At 40.1% G+C, this 21496-nt stretch overlaps 1 protein-coding gene across 5 annotated transcripts in view; it reads right to left on the bottom strand.

The window, feature by feature from the left end:
* The window catches only part of FANCC (FA complementation group C), a 284060-nt gene that overhangs the window by 50103 nt on the left and 212461 nt on the right, over window positions 1-21496 (bottom strand). For all 5 annotated transcript variants that reach the window (XM_059412307.1, XM_059412308.1, XM_059412309.1 and 2 more), the window contains one exon: window positions 3239-3395. In XM_059412307.1, coding sequence (XP_059268290.1) covers window positions 3239-3395 — 157 coding nt within the window. The remainder of the gene's footprint in view (window positions 1-3238; window positions 3396-21496) is intronic.

Below are 21496 nucleotides of genomic sequence, written 5' to 3'. Positions count from 1 at the left end.
ACAGGACAGCAACATGCAAAAGAATGAAACTGGACCACTTTCCTACACTGTACACAAAAATAATTTCAAAAAGGATTAAAGACCTATATATGAGACCTGAAACCATAAAGATTCTAGAAGAGAACACAGGCAGTAACTTTTTGGACATTAGCTGTAGCAACTTCTTTCTAGATATGAAACTTCTTTCTAGCTATGTCTCCTGAGACAAGGAAAATAAAAGCAAAAACAAACTATTGGGACTACATCAAAACAGAAAGCTTCTATACAGCAAAGGAAACAGTGAACAAAAAGAAAAGGCAACCTATAGAATGGAAGAGGATATTTGCAAATGCCATATTCAATAAAGGGTTGGCATCCAAAATAAATAAAGAACTTATAAAATTCAATACCACCCAAAAAGAAGCAACAAACGAGCAAAGGGAAAAAGAGAGACAAACCAAGAAACAGACTCTTAATTTTAGAGAACAAACTGATGGTTACCAGAGGGGAGGTGGGTGTGGGAAGGGGTGAAATAGGTGGTGGGGATTAAGGCTAGACTTATCATGATGTGCACCAGCTGATGTATGGACGTGTCGTATCACTACAGTATACAGCTGAAACTAATATAATACTGTATGTCAACTACCGGGAATTAAAATAAAAAGTTAAAATTTAAAAAAAAGAAGAAAAAGAAAAGAAAATACCAGGCTTGCGAGTCCCTGAGAGGCCACAGCACATTTGGGGAGATCATTTCCCTTTGTACAACCTGTACCACACTTTTATCTTTTGTTTTTGCAACATCTTGTAACTATAGAATTTCCAGGGCTATTTCTGGATAGTCCCAAGAGATGGAAATGTAATTAACAGTGCTCCATATAAAATACAAGTTACGTAGACCATCACACTTTAATTACTCTCAGAATCCAACTCTAATGTAATAGGTATCAAGTTTCTTCTGGAGGAAAACACAGCAGGCCCCTGCTATCTGCGTCTTCCAGATCTCTCTGATACTTCTGCACGGCCTTGTCGCTGCACCAAGATACTGTACTGCGATAAATGAATCAGATGATGCAATTAGGAAGCAGGTTCTTCAGGTTACCCATGTAATCACTCAGTCACGTCACAGGCATATTCCAGCCCGCCTGGTCTTCTGGCACTGTAGACCCAGGAAGCCTGAGGAGAGCAGCCCATGACAATCAGGGGCTTGCAGCTCTGTATTGTAATTACCTCCTTGAGCCACAAGGCATACAGAGGTCACATCCTGCCAATGCCACAATGAATTAAACCAAATAACACCCTCTGGAATCCTCCTTTAACTATAATGGAAGCTCCGAATCCATACGCACATGAGACTGATAAATACTTCTGTAGATCAACGGACTTCGAAGCTGTCTGCCTGGGGGACATTAAACAAAGAAAGCTGGAGACTGAAGGCTCTGCAGTGCAGTGTTCAGTGCGGGGGCCTGCCTGCTGGCTCTCATATGCCGGGCGATCCTGTGCTTTCTGAAGCGCTTTCAAGCCGGAGGGCCACGGGTTTAAAAAGGACATGGGGGAGGTTCAGAGAAGAACCACAGGACCAAAGAAAGCCTGCAGAATCAAACCGACTCAGAAAAGCCAAAGGAAGTGGGATTTCTCCATAGGGACAAGACCTAAAGAAATAAGGACCCTGAAAGCAAGGAAATAACTCAGTTACTGCATTTTGTCCCTGAAAAAAGACTAGAGAAATTAAATTACACCAAGTACATTTAAGTTAGAAATACAGATTTACCTGATAATAAAGGTAATGTTTGGAATGGGCTGCCAGGGACTTCTAAAAAGCCTTTGTTCATTCTGAATTTTACTCAACTATTTTTATGTAAGGTGCATTCTTATTTCTCAACCTTACTATGCAACTCTTTTGAATGGTGAGGTCAAGCAGTAATTTTCCCCCAAACCAAAACACCTCTCGTGCTCTCTCAGTCTTATACATCTATTTTCTTTTCGTCCTTCTTTTCCTATCAAACACTGTAAACGTCCACATCAGCTGGGCTCAGCTTGTGCCACTCAGCTTGCAGCCAGCCATATGGCTATGGGCGACAGCAGCACCATCCACAGCCGCCTGGGAGGCCCCAGAACATGAAGGCAGACAAGAGCCTGCGGAGTAAGGGAAAGGCCTGGCAGTCACACAGGAGAGCCGGTGGGGACCTAACAGAATAAAGGGATGGAGGAAGAAGGCAACTGAATTCAACTAAAATTCCCTAACACAGCCTCCAATTCGAAAGAGAAAACAAAACAGGAAGTTCCAACTAAATTTAAAAAAAAACCAGAAGGTGTCTGGGAGGTGGGCGTTGTGTGAACTCAAGCCAACCTCAGAGCTCCCCCCTTTCCAAGTCTCAACTCAAGTGGGGAGGTAAACACTTTCTCTTGCCCAGTTTTCCTAGCCCCCAACTGAAGATCTGACCGTTCACCATCTCTGAAGTAATTTTCTCCACCTGTACAATAGGAAGAAAATCTCTGAGCCTTATGTTCCCAGGTTATGAAAGCTAATGAGAAAACATGTTAGAAACCACTGAGGTCCTCGTAAAACAGATGCCCAGGGCGCGCGGCACCTCCTGTAGTTTTTGACTTGTTTTTTCAGGGTGCATTGGTCTTCAGTCCTGCTCTCACAAGAATGCACATAAATTCCACAGAGTTGCCTCCCAAGAAGGGAAAACACCCCCATGGTGAGATTCTGAGGACTGCCTGTGAGTCCTGCCATCTGACCCTGGTTTAGGAAATGAAGCCAGTCCATTTGGCCCACTGAGCCCCCAAATTCCCAGGCCTGAGAAGTCCCAAGTGTAAGGGAGGGCAGGTGAGCCACCACATGGAGGGAGGGTTCAAGGCTAGAAGGCTTATAGCAAAAGAAAACACAGAATTCTTAGTTGTTTTAACCTTTCTTCCACGATTTTGTTTTATACCTCCTCTCATTTGTAAGATCTTCATTTTTTAAAACTTACTTTTCATGTGGAAATAAGAAATACTGTTTTAAAACAGTGTGCCTTAAAACCAATTCTTGTGCATATGCACTATACGCTGGCAGTAAATCTCACACCTCTCCCCATTTTCCAGACGTGATCCAGCTATGCAAAAAATCCCCCTATGCTGGGTATTTCTATAACAAAAGGCAGTTTAAAAGGTGCCAACTGCTCTCTTGTTTACATTTCCCTTCGCTTTGACAAAAAGAGATGATACCCAGGGTCCTCTTTAAGGATTTTTCTCCTCATCAAAGCCCAGCACGTACCAGTAATGAATCTTTCAAAAAGCATTCGATCCTTCTCAGGAAATTTCTGGCACTGGAGATTAGCTTTTCAAAAAGATGCAGTGTTGCTTTTTCAAGGCTGGGAAGGTGCCGAAGCCAGAGGCAGACTACAGCTGACTCCGGGAGAGAGATCTTCTTCCTTTCAGAAAGAATAAACACATATTAAACAGAAATGGGTTACTAAGAAAATAAGATTGAGAGAGATCAAAATGCAGTAACGAGTCCAGTTTGCAAATCTTCTTTTCATCATGGCCGTATAGCAGTTAACATTTACAGTAATCAATGAATATTTACCAAGCGTCGTTTGCAAAATAATGTGAATCTGCTTCCAATTCAAGAAATTAGAGAAATGCCCAAAGTAAGAAATGCTTTCCAAGAGGAAAAACAAGCAGTAGTGATGGGACAAGTGTTAGTGAGGGAAGATTAGTGATAAAGAATAACATGGGAAAAGGCCTTTAAGTATACAGTCCTGAATTTAAGAAACAGTTCTGTTTGAACGTACATTGTAAGGATTTCAAGTATGTAATCAAACCTGGGTTTGAGTCCCAGAGCCACCACCCACTAACTTGGTGGCCTTGGGAAAGTCACTTAGCCTCTAAAGCTCAGTGCACTCCCGTGTCGTGTGGGCCTACCTCCCTCACTGTGTTCTCAGAAGGATCAAATGCAGTAATACATACATGTTCAGAGATTAGGACAATGCTTGACATCTAGTAAATATTCAGTGACTGTATTTGTGAATCTGTTGCTTGAAAGTTAAAAAATATTTTCCTTTAGTAATAATTTCAAAAATAGCAGCTATGGCCTGGTAGAGCCATAGTTCATATTTTGTGTAGCTATGTTTCCACAGGAGAATGTACTTGGAGGTCCTCCCGAGTCAGGTCAGTGAATCAGGAGCTCTACCTCCTCTCCTGGAAGGTACCATGAGGGCACACCTAATTCTGATCCACTGGAGGCTCTGGGACAGCAGTAGGGCTGTCGCCCCAGGGCACTCCCTGTGAACACAGGGTCTCTTTCGGTCTAGGGAGACTTCTCTTTGTTCTTTCAGCCCAACTTCCCGAGGCCTCCCTCCCTCTTCACCTGTGGCACCACAGACTGCAGAGTGCTTTCCAGGTTCTGCCCAAGATGTTTACTGCCTTTACTAAGAAAAAGAAAAGCTCAGGGCACAAAGGCTCCCTATTAGCCCCAAACCCCTTCAGGCCTTCCCTTTGCCGTTGCTTCTGGGCCATTTCTCTGCAGGAGCTGGCACGAAGCCCAGAGCAAGAGTGCAGGGGCAGGAAATGAATAGGCGAGTTACAGTGCAATTTCTTGTGATTTCTCTTTATTCTTCTCCCTCAGCGTAACTCCTGTAGACCTTTGTCTTGAATTAACTCTGGGGCAAGGCCAGACAAAGCTGAAGAGTCGGAAGGACTCTCAAAAAGCAGGAGCGAGGCCCTTCTGACACGTTCTCATCTCACTTTCTCACCCTGAGCTTCGGCTCTTCTGGGAAGTCTTGCAGGGCCCCTTCCCCTCACCTCCCCACACCTGGCTGGGGGGCCCCTCTCCTGTATCACCTGGCACATTGGAGGGCCACACTACAGATGTCCTCTCTTATGCCACTGGGGCTTTGGGCTACAATTCCCATGCCACCTCCCCTCTCATCCTGGATGACAAGGAGCTGGTGGGCATCCAGGCAAGGAAGAGGAGCACTTTCTGTGTGGCACTCAAAGTGCCAGGTGCAGGACAAGCAACTGGGAACAAAACAGACCTAGTCTGTACCCCTAGCACTTGGGGCCCAGTGGGAAGTACATGTACATATACCAAATTGAGGAAAAGGCAATGAAGGAAAAGGACAGGCTGAGGTAAAGAGTAACAGAAGGGACCCGACTTGGATCGGGTGGTCAGATGGCTTCTCCAGCTGAGTTGAGATTAGCTAGGTGAAGAGTAGCCAGAAGGGCATTCTGGCAGAGGGAATGGTAGCCTTGATGGTCCTGAGCCAGGGAAGAGCAAGGTCAGAAGGAGAGAGAAACCCCAGACTAGAGAAGGTGAGGTGGTTGTAAGGCTTTGGGATTAGAAATTTTCGGAAATTAGAAACTTGGGAATAGAAATTCAGTGATTATTCTGGTCTGAAGGACTTTACAGAGAGGAGTGCCAGGATGCCGTTTACAGTCAAAGATCAGTCAGGCTGCAGCAGAGAGAACTGAGTGTGGGCCTAGAATGGGTGTGGGGAGCCCAGGAGCCCAGGGTAGCTGGTGCTGGCGTGACCTGAGCAGCAGTGGAGGAGTGAAGGGTACTGGCACCTACCTCAGCAGTAACATCAAAAGGAACTGGCAATGAATGTGCTGAGAGGTGGTGAAGGTGAGGTAGGAATCAAGGCTTCCCAGCTTTCTTGAGCAACTGAGCTGGATGGAAAGAAGGAAAGATAAGATCTGTGAAGGATTTACTGAGAGCTCAGTTTGGGTATAGGAATTTAGAATATCTGAGGTACACTCAAAGAAGAACGACTAAATAGGTCCTTGAATATCCAAGTTGGAAGTTGTGGGGAGAGGCCTGGGCTCAAGATCTATATTAAGGAACCATCAGCCAGCATGGAGTGGCATGGAAGTGGAGAACTCCAAAAGAAGTCTGTGTGGGAAAGAAGAGGGCCCAGGTCTGTGCCCTGAGCAGTGCCAACAGGCCAATAAAGATGAGGTGTTGCAGGTGGAGGAGGCAGGAGACACACCAGCAGGGAACAATGTCACCAAGAAAGCGAAGGCCTGGCTCTGACTAGCACTGCTGAGACTGAGGACATGGGGAGGGAACCACATGCATGACACTGGGCAGGCCCTTTGAGACCTCCCCAAGGACATGGTTTTCATAGCATGACAGAAGCCAAGGGCAGTCAATAAGGAGAGAAAGTGGAAGTGCAATCATTATTGAAGAAAGGTCTTCAGAGGGACAGCTATGATGGGAGTGACAGCGGGAGGCTGCACAGTGGTGGCCTGTGTGCAGGGCGGTATGGTGGACTGGTAAGCCAGGGGGAGAGGAGCACGAGAGGCTGAGGCCTGGTAGCTGCCATTTATTAATCACTTACCTGAAACCATGCTAAGCATTTTGCTTGTATTTTAATCCTACAAAACAGGTACCTTAATTATTCTTATTTTATAGACAAGGCATCTGAGGTTAGAGAGGGACCAAGGACTCATAGCTACGATCTGCACCCAGGAGGTCTGATCCCGGAGCTGGCTGTACACCTGTTTCTCCACTCCGTGGACTGAAAAGTGGAGGGTGCTGCTCAGAAGAGGGGCCCTGGCCCAGGGGAGTGAGCAGACGGCCTTCCTGGGTAAGCAAGATGTATGGCCCCATGTTGACTCCCCACAGTGTTTGGGAAAGTCTTTTCAAAGTCTAGGCTGTCAGCCAGTTTTAGTCACATTAATAGACCCTTGGGAGAGGTTTCCATCTAGCATTCTACAGGAGAACATCCCTGGACAGGGACAAGGGTTATCTGTGGCCTCTGTCATGAACCACAAAGCCCACAAGAGGCTGGGATGCTCTGGGTGGCAGAGGAAATTTGGTTGCTCAGTGGTTCCTTCCTTCCCAAACAGTAGGGATGTCTTTTGACCTGCATTCACCACATGTTATTTTATTTTTTTCAGGATCCATATGAAGTAACTATGTACATATGAAGTGAGAAGTTTCTCACTTCAGTGAGAGGTGTTTTTGTTGTTGTTATTATTGTTGTTTTTTAAAAAGATTTTATTTATTTGACCGACAGAGATTCCAAGTAGGCAGAGAGGCAGGCAGAGAGAGAGAGGGGAGAAGCAGGCTCCCTGCTGAGCAAAGAGTCCTTTGAGGGACTCAATCCCAAAACCCTGGGATTATGACCTGAGCTGAAGGCAGAGGCTTAACCCACTGAGCCACCCAAGTGCCCCTTCAGTGAGAGTTCTTCATGCAGCACCATTCCCAGGACCATGTGCATCAAGTGTGCATCAATTTTACCTAATGGTCACAGTGGCCGAGTGATGCCTGACAGCACAAAGGTATGAGTTATTGAGAGTGGATGAACATGAGCAAATATAAAAAGGAAGCTAGTGTAAAATGGTAGTTCCATCAAATATCTGAAATAGAAGATATTGCTTAGTTAAAAATTTACATAAGATCTGCAAAATTATATACTCAAGTCAATAAGTATATAATATATTTGTTCTATTCTCAAGACACGGTTCTATTCTCTGTATTGTATGGTGGGCTCTGGGAGGCTTAATCGTTAGTGGCTGCCTTCAGCTCAGGTCATAATCCCAAGGTCCTGGGATCAAGCCCCACATCTGGCTCCTTGCTCAGCAGGGAGCCTGCCTCTCCCTCTGCCTGCTGCTCCCCCTGCTTGTGCTTGCTCTCTTCACACCCATCCCCTGTGTCAAATAAATAAACAAAATATTTTTAAAAACACAAAACATAAAAAATTAAAAATGTGTATGTTAACAATTACCTTTTTATTACCTTTTATTCAGAGTATGCTCTATTATTTGCTGTGATTAAATTTATAAACCCACATTTGGTATTTGAACAAAACAATCATTTTGCTCTAAAACATCAAAAATTTAACTCTTTATAATCAATACTGGAGAGGAAGAAATCATCAAAACAGTATGATCTTAATATACTTGCATAACAGAATTTGGACCAACACATTCATATCATGTAAAATGTTCTAGAAGTGTACCAGGTTGGTTTTGAAATAAAAAAGGCAAATAACATTATATGTCCATTATATCTCAATAAAACCAGTGGCTGGGGAGAGGCAAATTATGAAAGAATGCAAATGGTCAATAAAAGTATGCAGATTTTCAACCTTATTAAGAGTAAAGGAAGGTAAACTAATACAGCTATCATTTTTGTCCTCACACATCAGCAAATGTTTAGGACAACATTCAGTGCTAAAGTAGGTACAGGGGACATAGGTTCTCAGAGGTGAGATGGAATGGCTCTGCTCTTTTGGTTATGCATACCACCTAACAAATTGTAAAGCAGACATCATCCTGGCCTTCATTACCATACTTTTGTGAATCTGCCTGGCAGAAATACAAGCATCAGCTGGAGGACAGTCACTGTAGCAATGTTATAAAAGCAAAATTAAAAACAACTTGAATGCACGTATTGGAAGTACCAGAATAAATTAGTGTCCATTCATATCAGAGAATATGGTCCTATTTTATAAAAATGAGCTGGATTTATATCCTTGAGAGCTAGTCAAGATGTGTTGGTGAAAAAACAGGTGTAATGCTGTTTTTGGTTTTTGTTTCTAAAACTACTTAAAAACTATTTTAAAAAAGAGGAAAATTGCTTTCCATAGATTCCTATGTTTATAAGAATATAAGGTATGGTTATCAGAAGTACTAGAGAGTGATAATGAGGATAACTGACATTTTCTGTATATGCTTCTGTATTGTATAGTTTGACCTGATAAAATGAATATATATATATATTTCTGTGGAAATTTAAAGAACCAATAAAGTCACAGAAGATAAAAATGTTTTAAGGGACACTGAAAAATTTCATTCTACTGAACATGTGTAAGTCATAGAAACTCTAAGGCTGTCCTTTTTCTACTCTAACTATACCTACTCCATCCATCTAGCCTACACAATGATCAAAAGTTGGTTCTCCCAAATTCCTAGCTAATAATCATGGTATGTTTTCTGAATTATAGCTACGTTTTAGGAAAATGAGATTGGGTGTTTGGGACTTATGTGTAATACATTAAAAGTTTCTTATTTAAGGGGCACCTGAGCGGCTGAGTCATTAAGTATCTGCCTTCGGCTCAGGTCATGATCCAGGGTTCTGGGATCAAGCCCAAATTGAGAGCTCCCTGCTCAGCAGGAAGCCTGCTTCCCTCTCTCCCACGCCCCCTGCTTGTATTCTCTCTCACTGTGCTTCCCTCTGTCAAATAAATAAATAAAATCTTTTAAAAAAATAGTTTCTCATTTAAAACAGGAGAAATGGGCTACTGGTCAGTGCTTTCCTGTAGAACATCTGCATCTTACTACCTTTTTTTTTTTTAAAGATTTATTTATTTATTTAAGAGAAAGAGAGAAAGAGAGAGAGAGAGAGAACAAATATGTGTGTGAAGTGGGGGGAGGGAGGAGCAGAGGGAGAGAATCTCTAAGCAGACTCTCAGCCGAGTGGAGAGCCTGACATGCGGCTCCATCCCACAACTCATGAGATCATGATCTGAGCTGAAACTAAGAGCTGGACACCCAACCCACTGAGCCACCCAGGAGTCCCAAACATCTGAATCCTAGTAACAATTCCTGACACAAAGCAGGAGAAGCCTGACAGGATATACTACGTGTCCAACTTCTTCTGCTATTAAAGTCTACTTGATAAGTGCCTCCTTGGCATTTAGAAAACTGTACTTTGTTTTTCCAAAATAGTGAGGCTGTTGTTTGTCCCATCTTTTCCAAAAAGAGACAGTATATAAAGAAACTGTTTCAGATGGTCAATAATTTTGGCTCCAGTTTTTTTGTCTAGCTACAATAAAAACAGAATGTGAAATTCGATTCTTTGCAAGAACAGTTCCAAATGAGGGCAGTGCCTGTTGGTAGGGAATGTCAGAGAGGCAAAGGGAAGGAAGAGGCCTCCTCAGTCAAGACAAATATAGGCAGTATTCCACCTTTCCAAACCAGAAAGAGATCAGGGCTGTTTGGGTTGCCAGAGAAGCCCACAAAAATTGGTATCAGCTTTTCTGGAGAAGTACTTAATTCCAAGGAATTGGAAAGAATACTCTCTATTATATCCCAAAGGAAATAATATGTATTTCCATGTATTCCATAATATGCACTTCATGTATTTCTATGAAAAGTTGATTTAAGAAGTATAACGAATTTGAGGACTGTGCCATTATTGCCACTTACATGTTCAAAGAAATCACTTTTCAAAACAAAGAGCAGAAACACCAAGCAAAGGAAATGTCCAAACCCAAACATACTGGAATATCTATTACAAATCAGAATCAGCAGGTTTTTATTTGAAAAGTAAACCTTTTCAATGCCTAATTTTGTGACCATATCTTATTAAAGTTTTTTTTTTTTTTTTTTTTAAAAAGAGGATCTCAGGAAGTTTAAATAAATGGATAAAAGAAGTTTCAGTTATTACTTCTCTTCTTTGCTACCTTTCTGTCCTTGGTATTACCCTAGTCTTTCTTCATTTATAGACACTTGCCTTTATCATTTGACAACACTTGAACCCTGATTTTTCTTGTCTGAGCTGAAAAAGCAAAGAACCAGAAGCTTGGCAAAAGGTCAGGTTTTTCTTGCAATATATTTTCTTTTACTCTAAAGGTAAGCACCTTTGGAAGATGTATTAGTTCTTTCACCAACAGGATTTAAAAAAAATTTTTTTAATAGGAAATAAAGTATATATGTGGGTGTGTGTGTGTAGTATATATGTATATACCTATACACACATACATATGTATGTATGCATATATAGTTCAGCAAAAGGAATTTAGCTTACATTTGGTCTTGGCTCAGTAACATTTCCATTAGAAGGAAAAGATGTAAGCTTGAGAAAACTTAATAAAACATTATAAAAAATGATATAATTACTAAAGTCAACAGTAAAAGCAACACGTGAACAGTTACGAACATTTACTCTGAGTGTGAGGCTCCATGCTAAACATATTACAGACATGAGACCCGTTCAAATACATTTCAGTGTGCCTTATGTCGGTTCCCCCACCACAGTTACAATAGGCAGCACCCTTTGAGCTCTCCAAAGTGCTTTGGTGAAGATTATGAACTGTACCGTCACACCGTGAGGCCAGTTGGTTGGTCAGTCCTGCATCCATTCTTCCTTTCATTTGTTCAACTGACTTACTCATTCTAGTATGTAGAAAAAACTCTACCCGGTCATGAAACTCCTCAATATTTCTGAAGCAGAGTTAGATTTACCTTAGAGGCCATGTCACATTGAATCACTTATACTCCACAGACCCCTGGAAGGATTTCAGCAGCCCTCCCCGAAAGGTTGTATGCAGCCAGCAGCCTGTATACAGGCAACTCCAGGAACAGACCTGAGAAGTTAGTTTTGACATTTAGGCCAATAAATTAAATATTTCCTCTAGGTTATCTAAACTGCAGCGGGTGGGGGCAAGAATTCGCTGTTTAAAAGAAGACAGGCAGCCCTTTTCTGAAAATACATGACTGTATCTGGAAGCCAAGGCCACACACTCCCGGCCAATAGTAAAACAGATGAAATTCCACTAGTGTATTGTGGTAGGCAAACAGCTGGAAGTCTAAACACAGGGCAGGGCGCACTGGTCAAAAAAAATATGTGGTTTCTAAATGACCACAGAGCACATCTGGGGAACTGCTCAAGGGGCTGGAGGGAGAACAGTCCTGGGTATGGGGTGGTAACTTGCACTGACAGACTGAATCAGCCTCCCCATGTCAACATGTGGCTGGGATGCTCTGTCCATGGGAAAGTGTCCATGGAAAAGTGCCAGCCCTTACGCCACTACTTGGGGAACTTGCTGAGCTGAAGCCATAGGAATTGGACAAGTTGAAGGCCACCCAGCATTTCTGGACTGTCTGTCCCCCATGGATTAGCAGATATAATTTTCCAAACCAAATAAATTTTATTAGTTGCTGAGGGAGAACATGCTATCAGAAGTAAAATAAACAGCAAAGGAGTTCAGGCCTACCCATGAAGCCACTGCACTCAGCATTCTGCCTGAGCACTGCGGGTGGAGCAAAAGTAGCTATTTTCTGAGAATGTCTCTTCCTCACCAGTAATTTCTGAAACAGTTTTGAGAGGTTTCACAGGGGATGTCAAGGGGCGTTCTCCTCCCATTTCCCTTTAATTCAAGTTTTTTTTTTTTTAAGATTTTATTTATTTATTTGACAGACAGAGATCACAAGTAGGCAGAGAGGCAGGCAGAGAGAGAGGAGGAAGCAGGCTCCCTGCTGAGCAGAGAGCCTGATGCAGGGGCTCGATCCCAGGACCCTGGGATCATGATCCGAGCTGAAGGCAGAGGCTTAACCCACTGAGCCACCCAGGCACCCCCATTAATTCAAGTCTTGCTGAAAAGCCTGGAAGCACAAGTTGCTAAAGCCTTATAATTTGATAAAATGTATTACTAAATAAATCAGAAATAGAGCTGCAATGGTGAAAGGCAAAGAGCATTTTACTTAAAAGTAAATACTTTGAAAAACTGCGTTGGAGTATGAAAAATGAAAGTTGGTAGGGTAAGCCACCAGAAACTGAAGTATGTACTCAGGTAAATGATGTGAAGCATATTTATTACATTGTACAATATTTTAAATTGATTATTACTAAGTATCTTACATAAATAACAAATATAATTGATCAGGGGCGCCTGGGTGGTTCAGTGGGTTAAGCCACCGCCTTCAACTCAGGTCATGATCTCAGGGTCCTGGGATTGAGCCTTGCATCGGGCTCTACGCTCAGCGGGGAGCCTGCATCCCCCTCTCTCTCTGCCTGCCTCTCTGCCTACTTGTGATCTCTCTCTCTCTGTCAAATAAATAAATAAATAAAATCTTTAAAATATATATATTTGAGCAGACTCCTTAGGAAATTCAGACTTATTGGGTAAACTCTGACAGGTTTACAGTAAGTAAAAAAAAAAATTGTATTTTTTAAACATGAGAATTCAGTTTTGATTTTTTTCAACATCAAGTAATTTAACCTATTTTTTTCTAAATCTTACTTCAACAAATTTCTGCATTACAACATTCCATGTAAAATGAAATTAAAATTTACGTTTTTACATTAATTTTTAAGAGTTATATATGAAAAATAGCAAATATCCTACTGGTAATTATTTACTCTGAGCTAACTGAAAGAATAATAGTGATTTTGAGATGTTCATTTTCCAAATGCAATGATATAATAAAAATCAGTTTAAAGATGGGGAGAAGATATGCTTACTACAGATAAAAAAATTCAAAGAAAAAATCCCCCAAAATACAATAAAAACCTTCAAAGTAAAAAAATGTCTAAAACCTGTATGTGTGGAAAACATGTAAAACACTCTTTTAAGATCAAAAAGTAAACCTGAACAAATGGAAAGACATAAGTGTTCTTGGACAGGTGGGCACAAAGCCTTCATGTCAGAAACAGCCAGTTCTCTCTCAGTTAACCTATCTATTTCCCAAGAGCCTCCCCCAGACAACATTATCTACCTTTCCTGAAGCTAGACACAATGGTTTCAAAGTTTACTTAAAAGATAAAACAAGCAAGAATTGCCAGAAAAACCCTAAAAAGCTAGAGAAATGAGGGAGAACTAGCTTTATTTTTATATTAGGTATATTTGAAAGGGTCCATGATTAAAACAAAGTGGTACTGGCATGTGACTATACAACAGGCCAAAAAGAAAAACCACAACAAAAACCAAAAACCAAAAACCAACCCAAAGAACAGAAAAAAACAAAATAGGCCCAAATGCATACAGGAGCTGGAAGTGTCATTAAGAGAGCAAGGACTTTGCACACTTTATCATACTTGAAATGGCAGAATACTCTGTAATCTGAGAGTGGGTAAAGCAACCATATTACTTCAATAAATACTTTGCAAAACCAAAACAAAGAGAAATTGGGAGCCTAGAGATTGAAAGAGACTTTTGAACCTATTAGTGAATTTGGGACTGATTCTAAAAGAACCAACTGTAAAAAAAATTTCTGAGACAATCAAGAGAATTTACTGTCTGACTAAATATGTGATGGTGCTAAGGAATCAGTATCAATTTTTAAATATAATAATGCTATTGTAGTTAGTTATGCAATATATATTCATATTTTGAAAATATACATTTTCAAATACACTCTATGAAGACTTCCAATTTCCTGTTGCACACGAAAGGAGCTTGGAAGTCATCACTCTATCTTAACAACAAGTACAAGTACAACAAGTACAAAGCAGAACACACTGAAAAATCAACAACTCTTCTTTATCCTTAAAAGAGGGTAGGACATAGGACAAATCTTGGCCCCCAAGACTGAAAAGACAAATAAGCAAATACAAGAAATTGTGACTTACTCAAGTAGAAATCTGTAAGTAGAATCTACCCTAGGAACCAGTGCCAGGTAGGAAAACCTGAACTAGAATTAGTGAGTGCCTGGAGGTTCAGTGTGGACAACTCTGAAAGTGAAAAACTTCTGTGGGATCCAGTCATAGAGGGTCCCCATAATATTATGAAATTTGCCTCCAGGAGGTTAACCAGGTTCTCACAGTAAACGTTGGGAGTAAATCTACTTCTGCTTTAGGTTTTGAATACGATAGAGCACTCCATTCTTAACAAGGTCCGCCCTCAAGGAAAACTAGTTTACCAGAGCCTAACCTCATGTCATATGCTCAAAGCCTAACAGACCTGTGGAAAGGCAAATAACCAATTCCAGCCAGCTCAGGGCATCTGTCCTAATAAGGGGAAGGAAAAAAAACCCAAGAAACCTTTGTGAGGTTCACAGTCAGAGACATAAGCTCACTAAAGGACTGAGACCTAATTTTAAGACCATAGAACACTTTCCCCGCTCTCCTATCTCACCACCGAACTACAAAAGCCTATTTACAGCAGTCTTGTTACATAGTACATCATCTCTAGCTATCAAGAAAAGAGTGACAAAGCATATCAAAAGGAGACAAACCCCCACAATTTTAAGAGACAGAGCAATAACCAGAACCAGGCATAGAGAGATGTTAGAATTACCAGACTTGGAATTAAACACAACTATGATTAATATGCTAAGAGCACTAACACACAGCATGCCAGAACAGATGGGCAATGTAAGCAGAGATGGGAATCTTAAAAAAACAAAGAGAAATACTAGAGATCAAAACCACTGTAGCAGAAATGAAGAATACCTTTGGTGGGCTAAACGACAGACTGGCTGAGGAAAGAATGTACGAGCTAGAGGATATATCCATGGGAACCTTGAAAACCAAAAAGAAAAAAAAAGACGAATAAAACAGAAGAGAATGTCTAACGAATGTGGAACAACTATAAAATATGTTACCATACGTATAGTGGGTATACTAGAAGAAGAGGGAGAGAGAAAAAAAATTTTTTTTGAAAGTAGTGACTAAGAATTTTCCCAACTTAATGTCAGGTACCAAATCACAATCCTAGGAAGTCCAGCGAACACCAAGTGGGATAAATGACAAAAGACTGCACCTAAGCATATCATTCTGGAACTACAAAAATATCAAAGATAAGGAAAATATCTTGAAAGAAGCCAGAGGAAAAATACAACACTTAAAAATTTTATTTATTTATTTATTTACTTGTAGAGAAAGAGGGAGAGTGGGGGGGGGGGGGGGAGGGGCAGAGGGAGAGGGTCTTCAAGCAGACTCTCCCTGAGTGTGGAATCCCATGCAGGGCTTGATCTCACAACACTGAGATCATGACCTGAGCCAAAACCAAGAGTAAGACGCTTAACCAAGTGAGCCACCCAAGTGCCCCTACATCTTAGTTATAGAGAAAAGAGATAGGATTATATCCAACTTCCTAGAAACCATGCCAGCAGGAAAACAGTGCAGTGAAATATTTAAAGCATTGAGATACCAAAAAAAAAAAAATACACCATTTGAAATTCTGTACCCTGTCAAATTATTCTTCCAAAGTGAAGGAGAAACAAAGGCTTTTCCAGAGAAAACAAAAATTGAGGAGTTTTGTTACCAATAGACCTACCCTGTAAAGAAATTAAAAGAAGTTCTTTAGAGAGAAGAAAAGTAACAGGTCAGATACTCAGTTCTCCATAAAGAACATCAAAGAAAAAAATAACGAAGGCAAAATAAAAACTTTCGTTTATCTTATTCTTAACTGATGTAACAGAAAATAGACTGTTCAAATAATAAATAGGGGGGCGCCTGGGTGGCTCAGTTGGTTAAAGCCTCTGCCTTCGGCTCAGGTCATGATCCCAAGGTTCCGGGATCGAGCCCCACATCAGGCTCTCTGCTCAGCAAGGAGCCTGCTTCCTCCTCTCTCTCTCTCTCTCTCTGCCTGCTTCTCTGCCTACTTGTGATCTCTGTCTGCCAAATAAATAAATAAAATCTTTAAAAAAAAAAAAAATAAATAAATAGGAACAATGTACTTGATTATGTATGTTTATGTGTGTATATATGCGTAGGGTGCTTAAATATAAGTGAAATGAATAATACAAGAGACAGAAAGGAAGAATTAGGATTATTTTGTTATTTAAAGGTACTCATTGCGGCGCCCAGGTGGCTTGGTCAGTTGAGTGTCCGTCCATCCAATTCTTGGTTTCAGCTGGGGCTGTGATCTCAGGATCATGGGATCCAGCCCCAAGCTGGACTCCGTGCTCAGCAGGGCATCTGCATGTCCCTCTCCCTTCCCCCACTTGGACTCTCTCTCTCTCTCAAATGAATAAATAAAATCTTTAAAAAATAAGGTACTCACTATCTGTGAAGGGGTATAATATTATGTGAAAGTGGATTTGGGGGACGCCTGGGTGGCTCAGTTGGTTAAGCAGCTGCCTTCGGCTCAGGTCATGATCCCAGCGTCCTGGGATTGAGTCCCGCATCGGGCTCCTTGCTCGTCAGGGAGCCTGCTTCTCCCTCTGCCTCTGCCTGCCATTCTGTCTGCCTGTGCTCGCTCTCTCTCTCTCTCTCTGATAAATAAATAAAATCTTTAAAAAAAAAAAAGTGGATTTGGATTAGATATAAATGTATATTGTAAACTCTAGGGTATTTACTAAAAAAGGTAAAAAAAAGAATATGCTAAGAAAGAAGATAAGAATGGTATCATGTTAAATCTTCAATTAAAATCACAAAAGGCAGAGAAAGAGTGGAAGACCAAAAGGAACAAATAACAAGGGTAGCAAATATAAAACAGCAGGAATATAATAGATATTAATAAAACTATGTTAATATCACTTCAATCACAGTCAATCATCTAAATGCACCAATTAAAAGATAGATACTGACAGAGCAGGTCAAAAAACAAGATCCAACTATATGTTGTCTACAAGAAACTAACTTTAAGTATAAATAAACATACAGATCAAAATTAATGGATGGAGAAAAATATACCATGCTCACACTAGTCAAAAGAAAGCAGGAGTAGCTGTATTAATTTCAGACACAGTAGGCTTCAGATCTAGCAAAGTTATCAGGAATAAAGAAATTCATTACATTTTTAAAAAAAGATTTTATTTATTTATTTGACAGACAGAGACCACAAGTAGGCAGAGGCAGGCAGAGAGAGGAGGAAGCAGGCTCTCTGCTGAGCAGAGAGCCTGATGTGGGGCTCGATCCCAGGACTCTGGGATCATGACCTGAGCTGAAGGCAGAGGCTTTAACCCAATGAGCCACCCAGGTGCCCCAAGAAATTCATTACATATTGATAAAGGCATAAATTCTCCAAGAAGATATAATAATCCTTACCTTGTATGTGCCTAATCATGAAATGTAAAATTACATGAGGAAAAAGTAACAGCATTGCAAAGTAGATGAATCCACAATCACAGCTGAAGCCTTCAACATCCCTCTATCAGAAACAGATTGATCCAGCAGGCAGAAAATCTCCAAGGACATAGCTAAGCTAACAACATCATCAATCAACTGTACATATTGCCACTTTTGTATACTTCATCCAAACACAGCAGAATATGCATTCTTCTTAAGTTCACATGGAATATTCACCAAGATAGACCACATTCTGGGCTATAGAACATAAGGTGCCTGGGGGGCTCAGTCATGTAAGCATCCAATTCTTGATTCAGCTCAGGGCATGATCTCAGAGTTGTGAGATCTATCCCCACAGCTCTGCACTCAACGTGGAGCCTGCTTGGAATTCTCTCTCTCTCCGTTTCCCTATGTCCCTTTCCCCCCTGCTCATGCTCTCTCTCTCTCTAAAAAACAAGCAACCCCCACAAAACCTAAATAAATAAAATACATCCTCACAAATTTAAATGAATAGAAATCATACAATGTCTGCTCACAAGATCACAATTCAATTATAAACTAGAAATCAGTAACAGAAAGATAACTCAAAAATCCCAAATTATGTAAAGATGCAACAACACACTTCTAAGTAACAAATGGATCAAGTAAGAAACCTAAAGAGAAATTTAAAATATTTTGAACTAAAGAAAAATAAAAACAAAATTTATCAAAATTTGTGGGATGCAACAAAAACAGTGTTTAGAGGACAATTTATAGCACTAAATACATACTCAGAAAATCAGCAATATCTAAGATCAAGAACCTAAGTTTCCACCTCAGGGAGGTATTTAGAAAAAGAAAAGCAAATTAAATCCAAAGTATACAGAAAAAAAGAAAAAGTAATAATTAAGAAAGAAATCAGTGAAACAGAAAACAAAAAATCAACAGAGAAAAATCAGTGAAACCAGAAGGTGGTTCTTGGAATTGATCAATAAAATCAATTAAGTCTCTATCCAGGCTAACTTAAAAAGAGAGAGAGACAGAGAGCGAACAGAAATTACTAATGTCAGAAATAAAAGCGGAGACATCATTATAGAGCTTATGGACATTAAAAGGATAATAAAGGAACTGTATGAACAACTCTATGCTAATGCATTTGGTAATCTAAATGAAATGGACTACTTCCTTGAAAGATAACATTCTAACACAACTCACATAAGAAGAAACAGGCTGAGTAGGCCTATACCTATTACAGAAATTAAATTAACATTTAATAACCTTTCAAAAAAGAAAGCACCAGGCCCTGCTGAATTCTACTAAACATTCAGGGAAGAAATTATACCAATTTTCTATAACCTCTTTCAGAGGAGAACAGCAGAGGAAATACTTCTTAATTCATTTTCTGAGGCCAGAAATACATTAATACCAAAAGCAGTCAATGACATTATAAGAAAATGTAGAGATCAAAACCAAACCAAAACAAACCTTAGAGCCCAGTATCTCTGATTAACATAGAAGTAAAAATCCTCCATGAGATATTAGCAAATTGAATCCAACAATGTATAAAAAGAATTAGACATCATGACCAAGTGGAATTTGTCATAGGTATGCATGGCTGGTTTAACTTTTTAAAACGAGTTAATGTAATCAGTCACATTAAACAAGCTAAAAAAGAAAAGTCATGTGATTATATCAATAGATACAGAAAAAGTATTTGATAAAATCCAAACCAATTCAATACAAAAACTCAGTAAACTAGAATGGAGGACAACGTTCTCAAATTGATAAAGAATATCTTCAAAAACCTAAAAAGAATATTGTTTTTTACAAAAACAATTATTTATTTATTTATTTATTTGAGAGAGAGAGACAGCAAGAGAAGAAACACAAGCAGAGGGAGTGTGGGAGGGAGCAACCTGATGGACCCCCCGACTATGACCTGAGCCTGAGCAGAAGGCAGATGCTCAAGATTAAGCCACCGAGGCACCCCAAATTAATATTGTTAAAATGTTGATATACCTAAAGCAATCTATAAATTCAATACAATTGCTATCAAAATTTCAATGGCAGTTTTCACAGAAATAGAACAATCCTAAAATTTTTCTGGAACCACAAAAGTCCCCAAAGAGCCAAAGTAATCTTGAGAGAGAACAAAGCTGGAGTTATCATGCTCCCTGATTTCAAACTATTTTACAAAGCTACAGTAATTAAAACAGTATGGTATTAGCATGAAAACAGGCATACAGATGAATGTAATAAAACAGAGAGCCACAAAATAAAGCTATGCATATATGGTTATTCTATGACAAAGGAGCCAAAAGTACACAATGGGGAGAGGACAATCTCTTCAATAACTGAACTTGGGAAAGAACCAGCAAAATAATACTAAGTTATACACCACCACAAAAGACCCTGAATAGCCAAAGCAATCATGAGAAAGAACAACAAAGTTAGAGATATCACAATCCCAAATTTCAAGATCTACTACAAAGTTACAGTAATCTGCTATGGTACTGGCAGAAAAAGAGACACACAGATCAGTGGAACAAAACAGAGAGCCCAGAAATAAACCCATGCTTATATGGTCAATTAATCTGACAAAGGAGACAAGAATATACAATAAGTAAAAGACAGTCTCTTTGACAAATGGTGCTGAGAAAACTGGACAGCTATATGCAAGAGAATGAAACTGGACAACTTTCTTACACCATGCATCCAAATAAACTCAAAAGGATTAAAGACCTGTGAGACCTAAAACCACAAAACTCCTAAAAGAAAGCATAGGCAGGGGACGCCTGTGTGGCTCAGTCAGTTAAGCTGCCTGCGGCTCAGGTCATGATCCCAAGGTTCTGGGATCAAGCCCCACATTGAGCCCCACATCAGGCTCCCTGCTCATTGGGGAGCCTGCTTCTCCCTCTCCCTCTGCCTGCTGCTCCCCCTACTTGTGAGCATGCTCTTTGTCTAATAAACAAACAAACAAACAAAAAAGCATAGGCAGTCATCTCTTGGACATCAGGCTCAGCCACATTTTTATGGCTATGTCTCCTTGGGCAAGGGAAACAAAAGCAAAAATAAACTATCAGTACTATACAAAAATAAAAACTTTTGCATAAACAATGAATTGTGGAACACTGAAAAAAATTACATTAAAAAAAAAAAAAAAAGCTTTTGCACACCAAAATGAAAACCTGCTGAATGGGAGAAGATATTTGCAAATGTATATCTATTAAGGGGTTAATATGCAAAATATATAAAGAACTTCTACAACTCAACACACACACACACACCCCACATACATCTCACAAAAAGTCCAATTAAAAAATGGGCAGAGAACCTGAATGGACATTTCCAAAAAAGACAGATGGCAAACAAGTAAGTAAAAAGATGCTCAACATCACTGAATATCAAGGAAATGCAAATCAAAACCACAATGAGGTATCACCTTATACCTGTCCAAATGGCTAGAATCAGAAGGACAACAAATAACAAGTATTGGTGAGGAAGTGGAGAAAAGGGAACCTTTGTGCACTGTTGGTGGGAATGCATATTTATGCAGCCATCATGGAAAATTAAAACTATCCTATAATCCAGCAATCCCATTTTTGGGTATACATCTAAAGGAAATGAAAAGAGGATGTCAAAAAGATATCTGCACTCCCACTGTGCATTCACAACAGTCAAGATATGGAAACAACCCAAGCATTTGTAAGTAGATAAATGGATAAAGAAGATGTGATATACTTATACAGTGGAATATTATTCAGCCACGAGAAAGAATGAAATCCTGCAGTATGTGACGTGGATGGACCCAAGGGCATTATGTTAACTGAAATAAGTCACATAAAGTGATATCATACAGCATTTGTG

Source organism: Mustela nigripes, chromosome 9, assembly GCF_022355385.1.
Source record: "Mustela nigripes isolate SB6536 chromosome 9, MUSNIG.SB6536, whole genome shotgun sequence".
Lineage (NCBI taxonomy): Eukaryota > Metazoa > Chordata > Mammalia > Carnivora > Mustelidae > Mustela > Mustela nigripes.
This window is presented reverse-complemented; position numbering and strand designations above follow the sequence as displayed.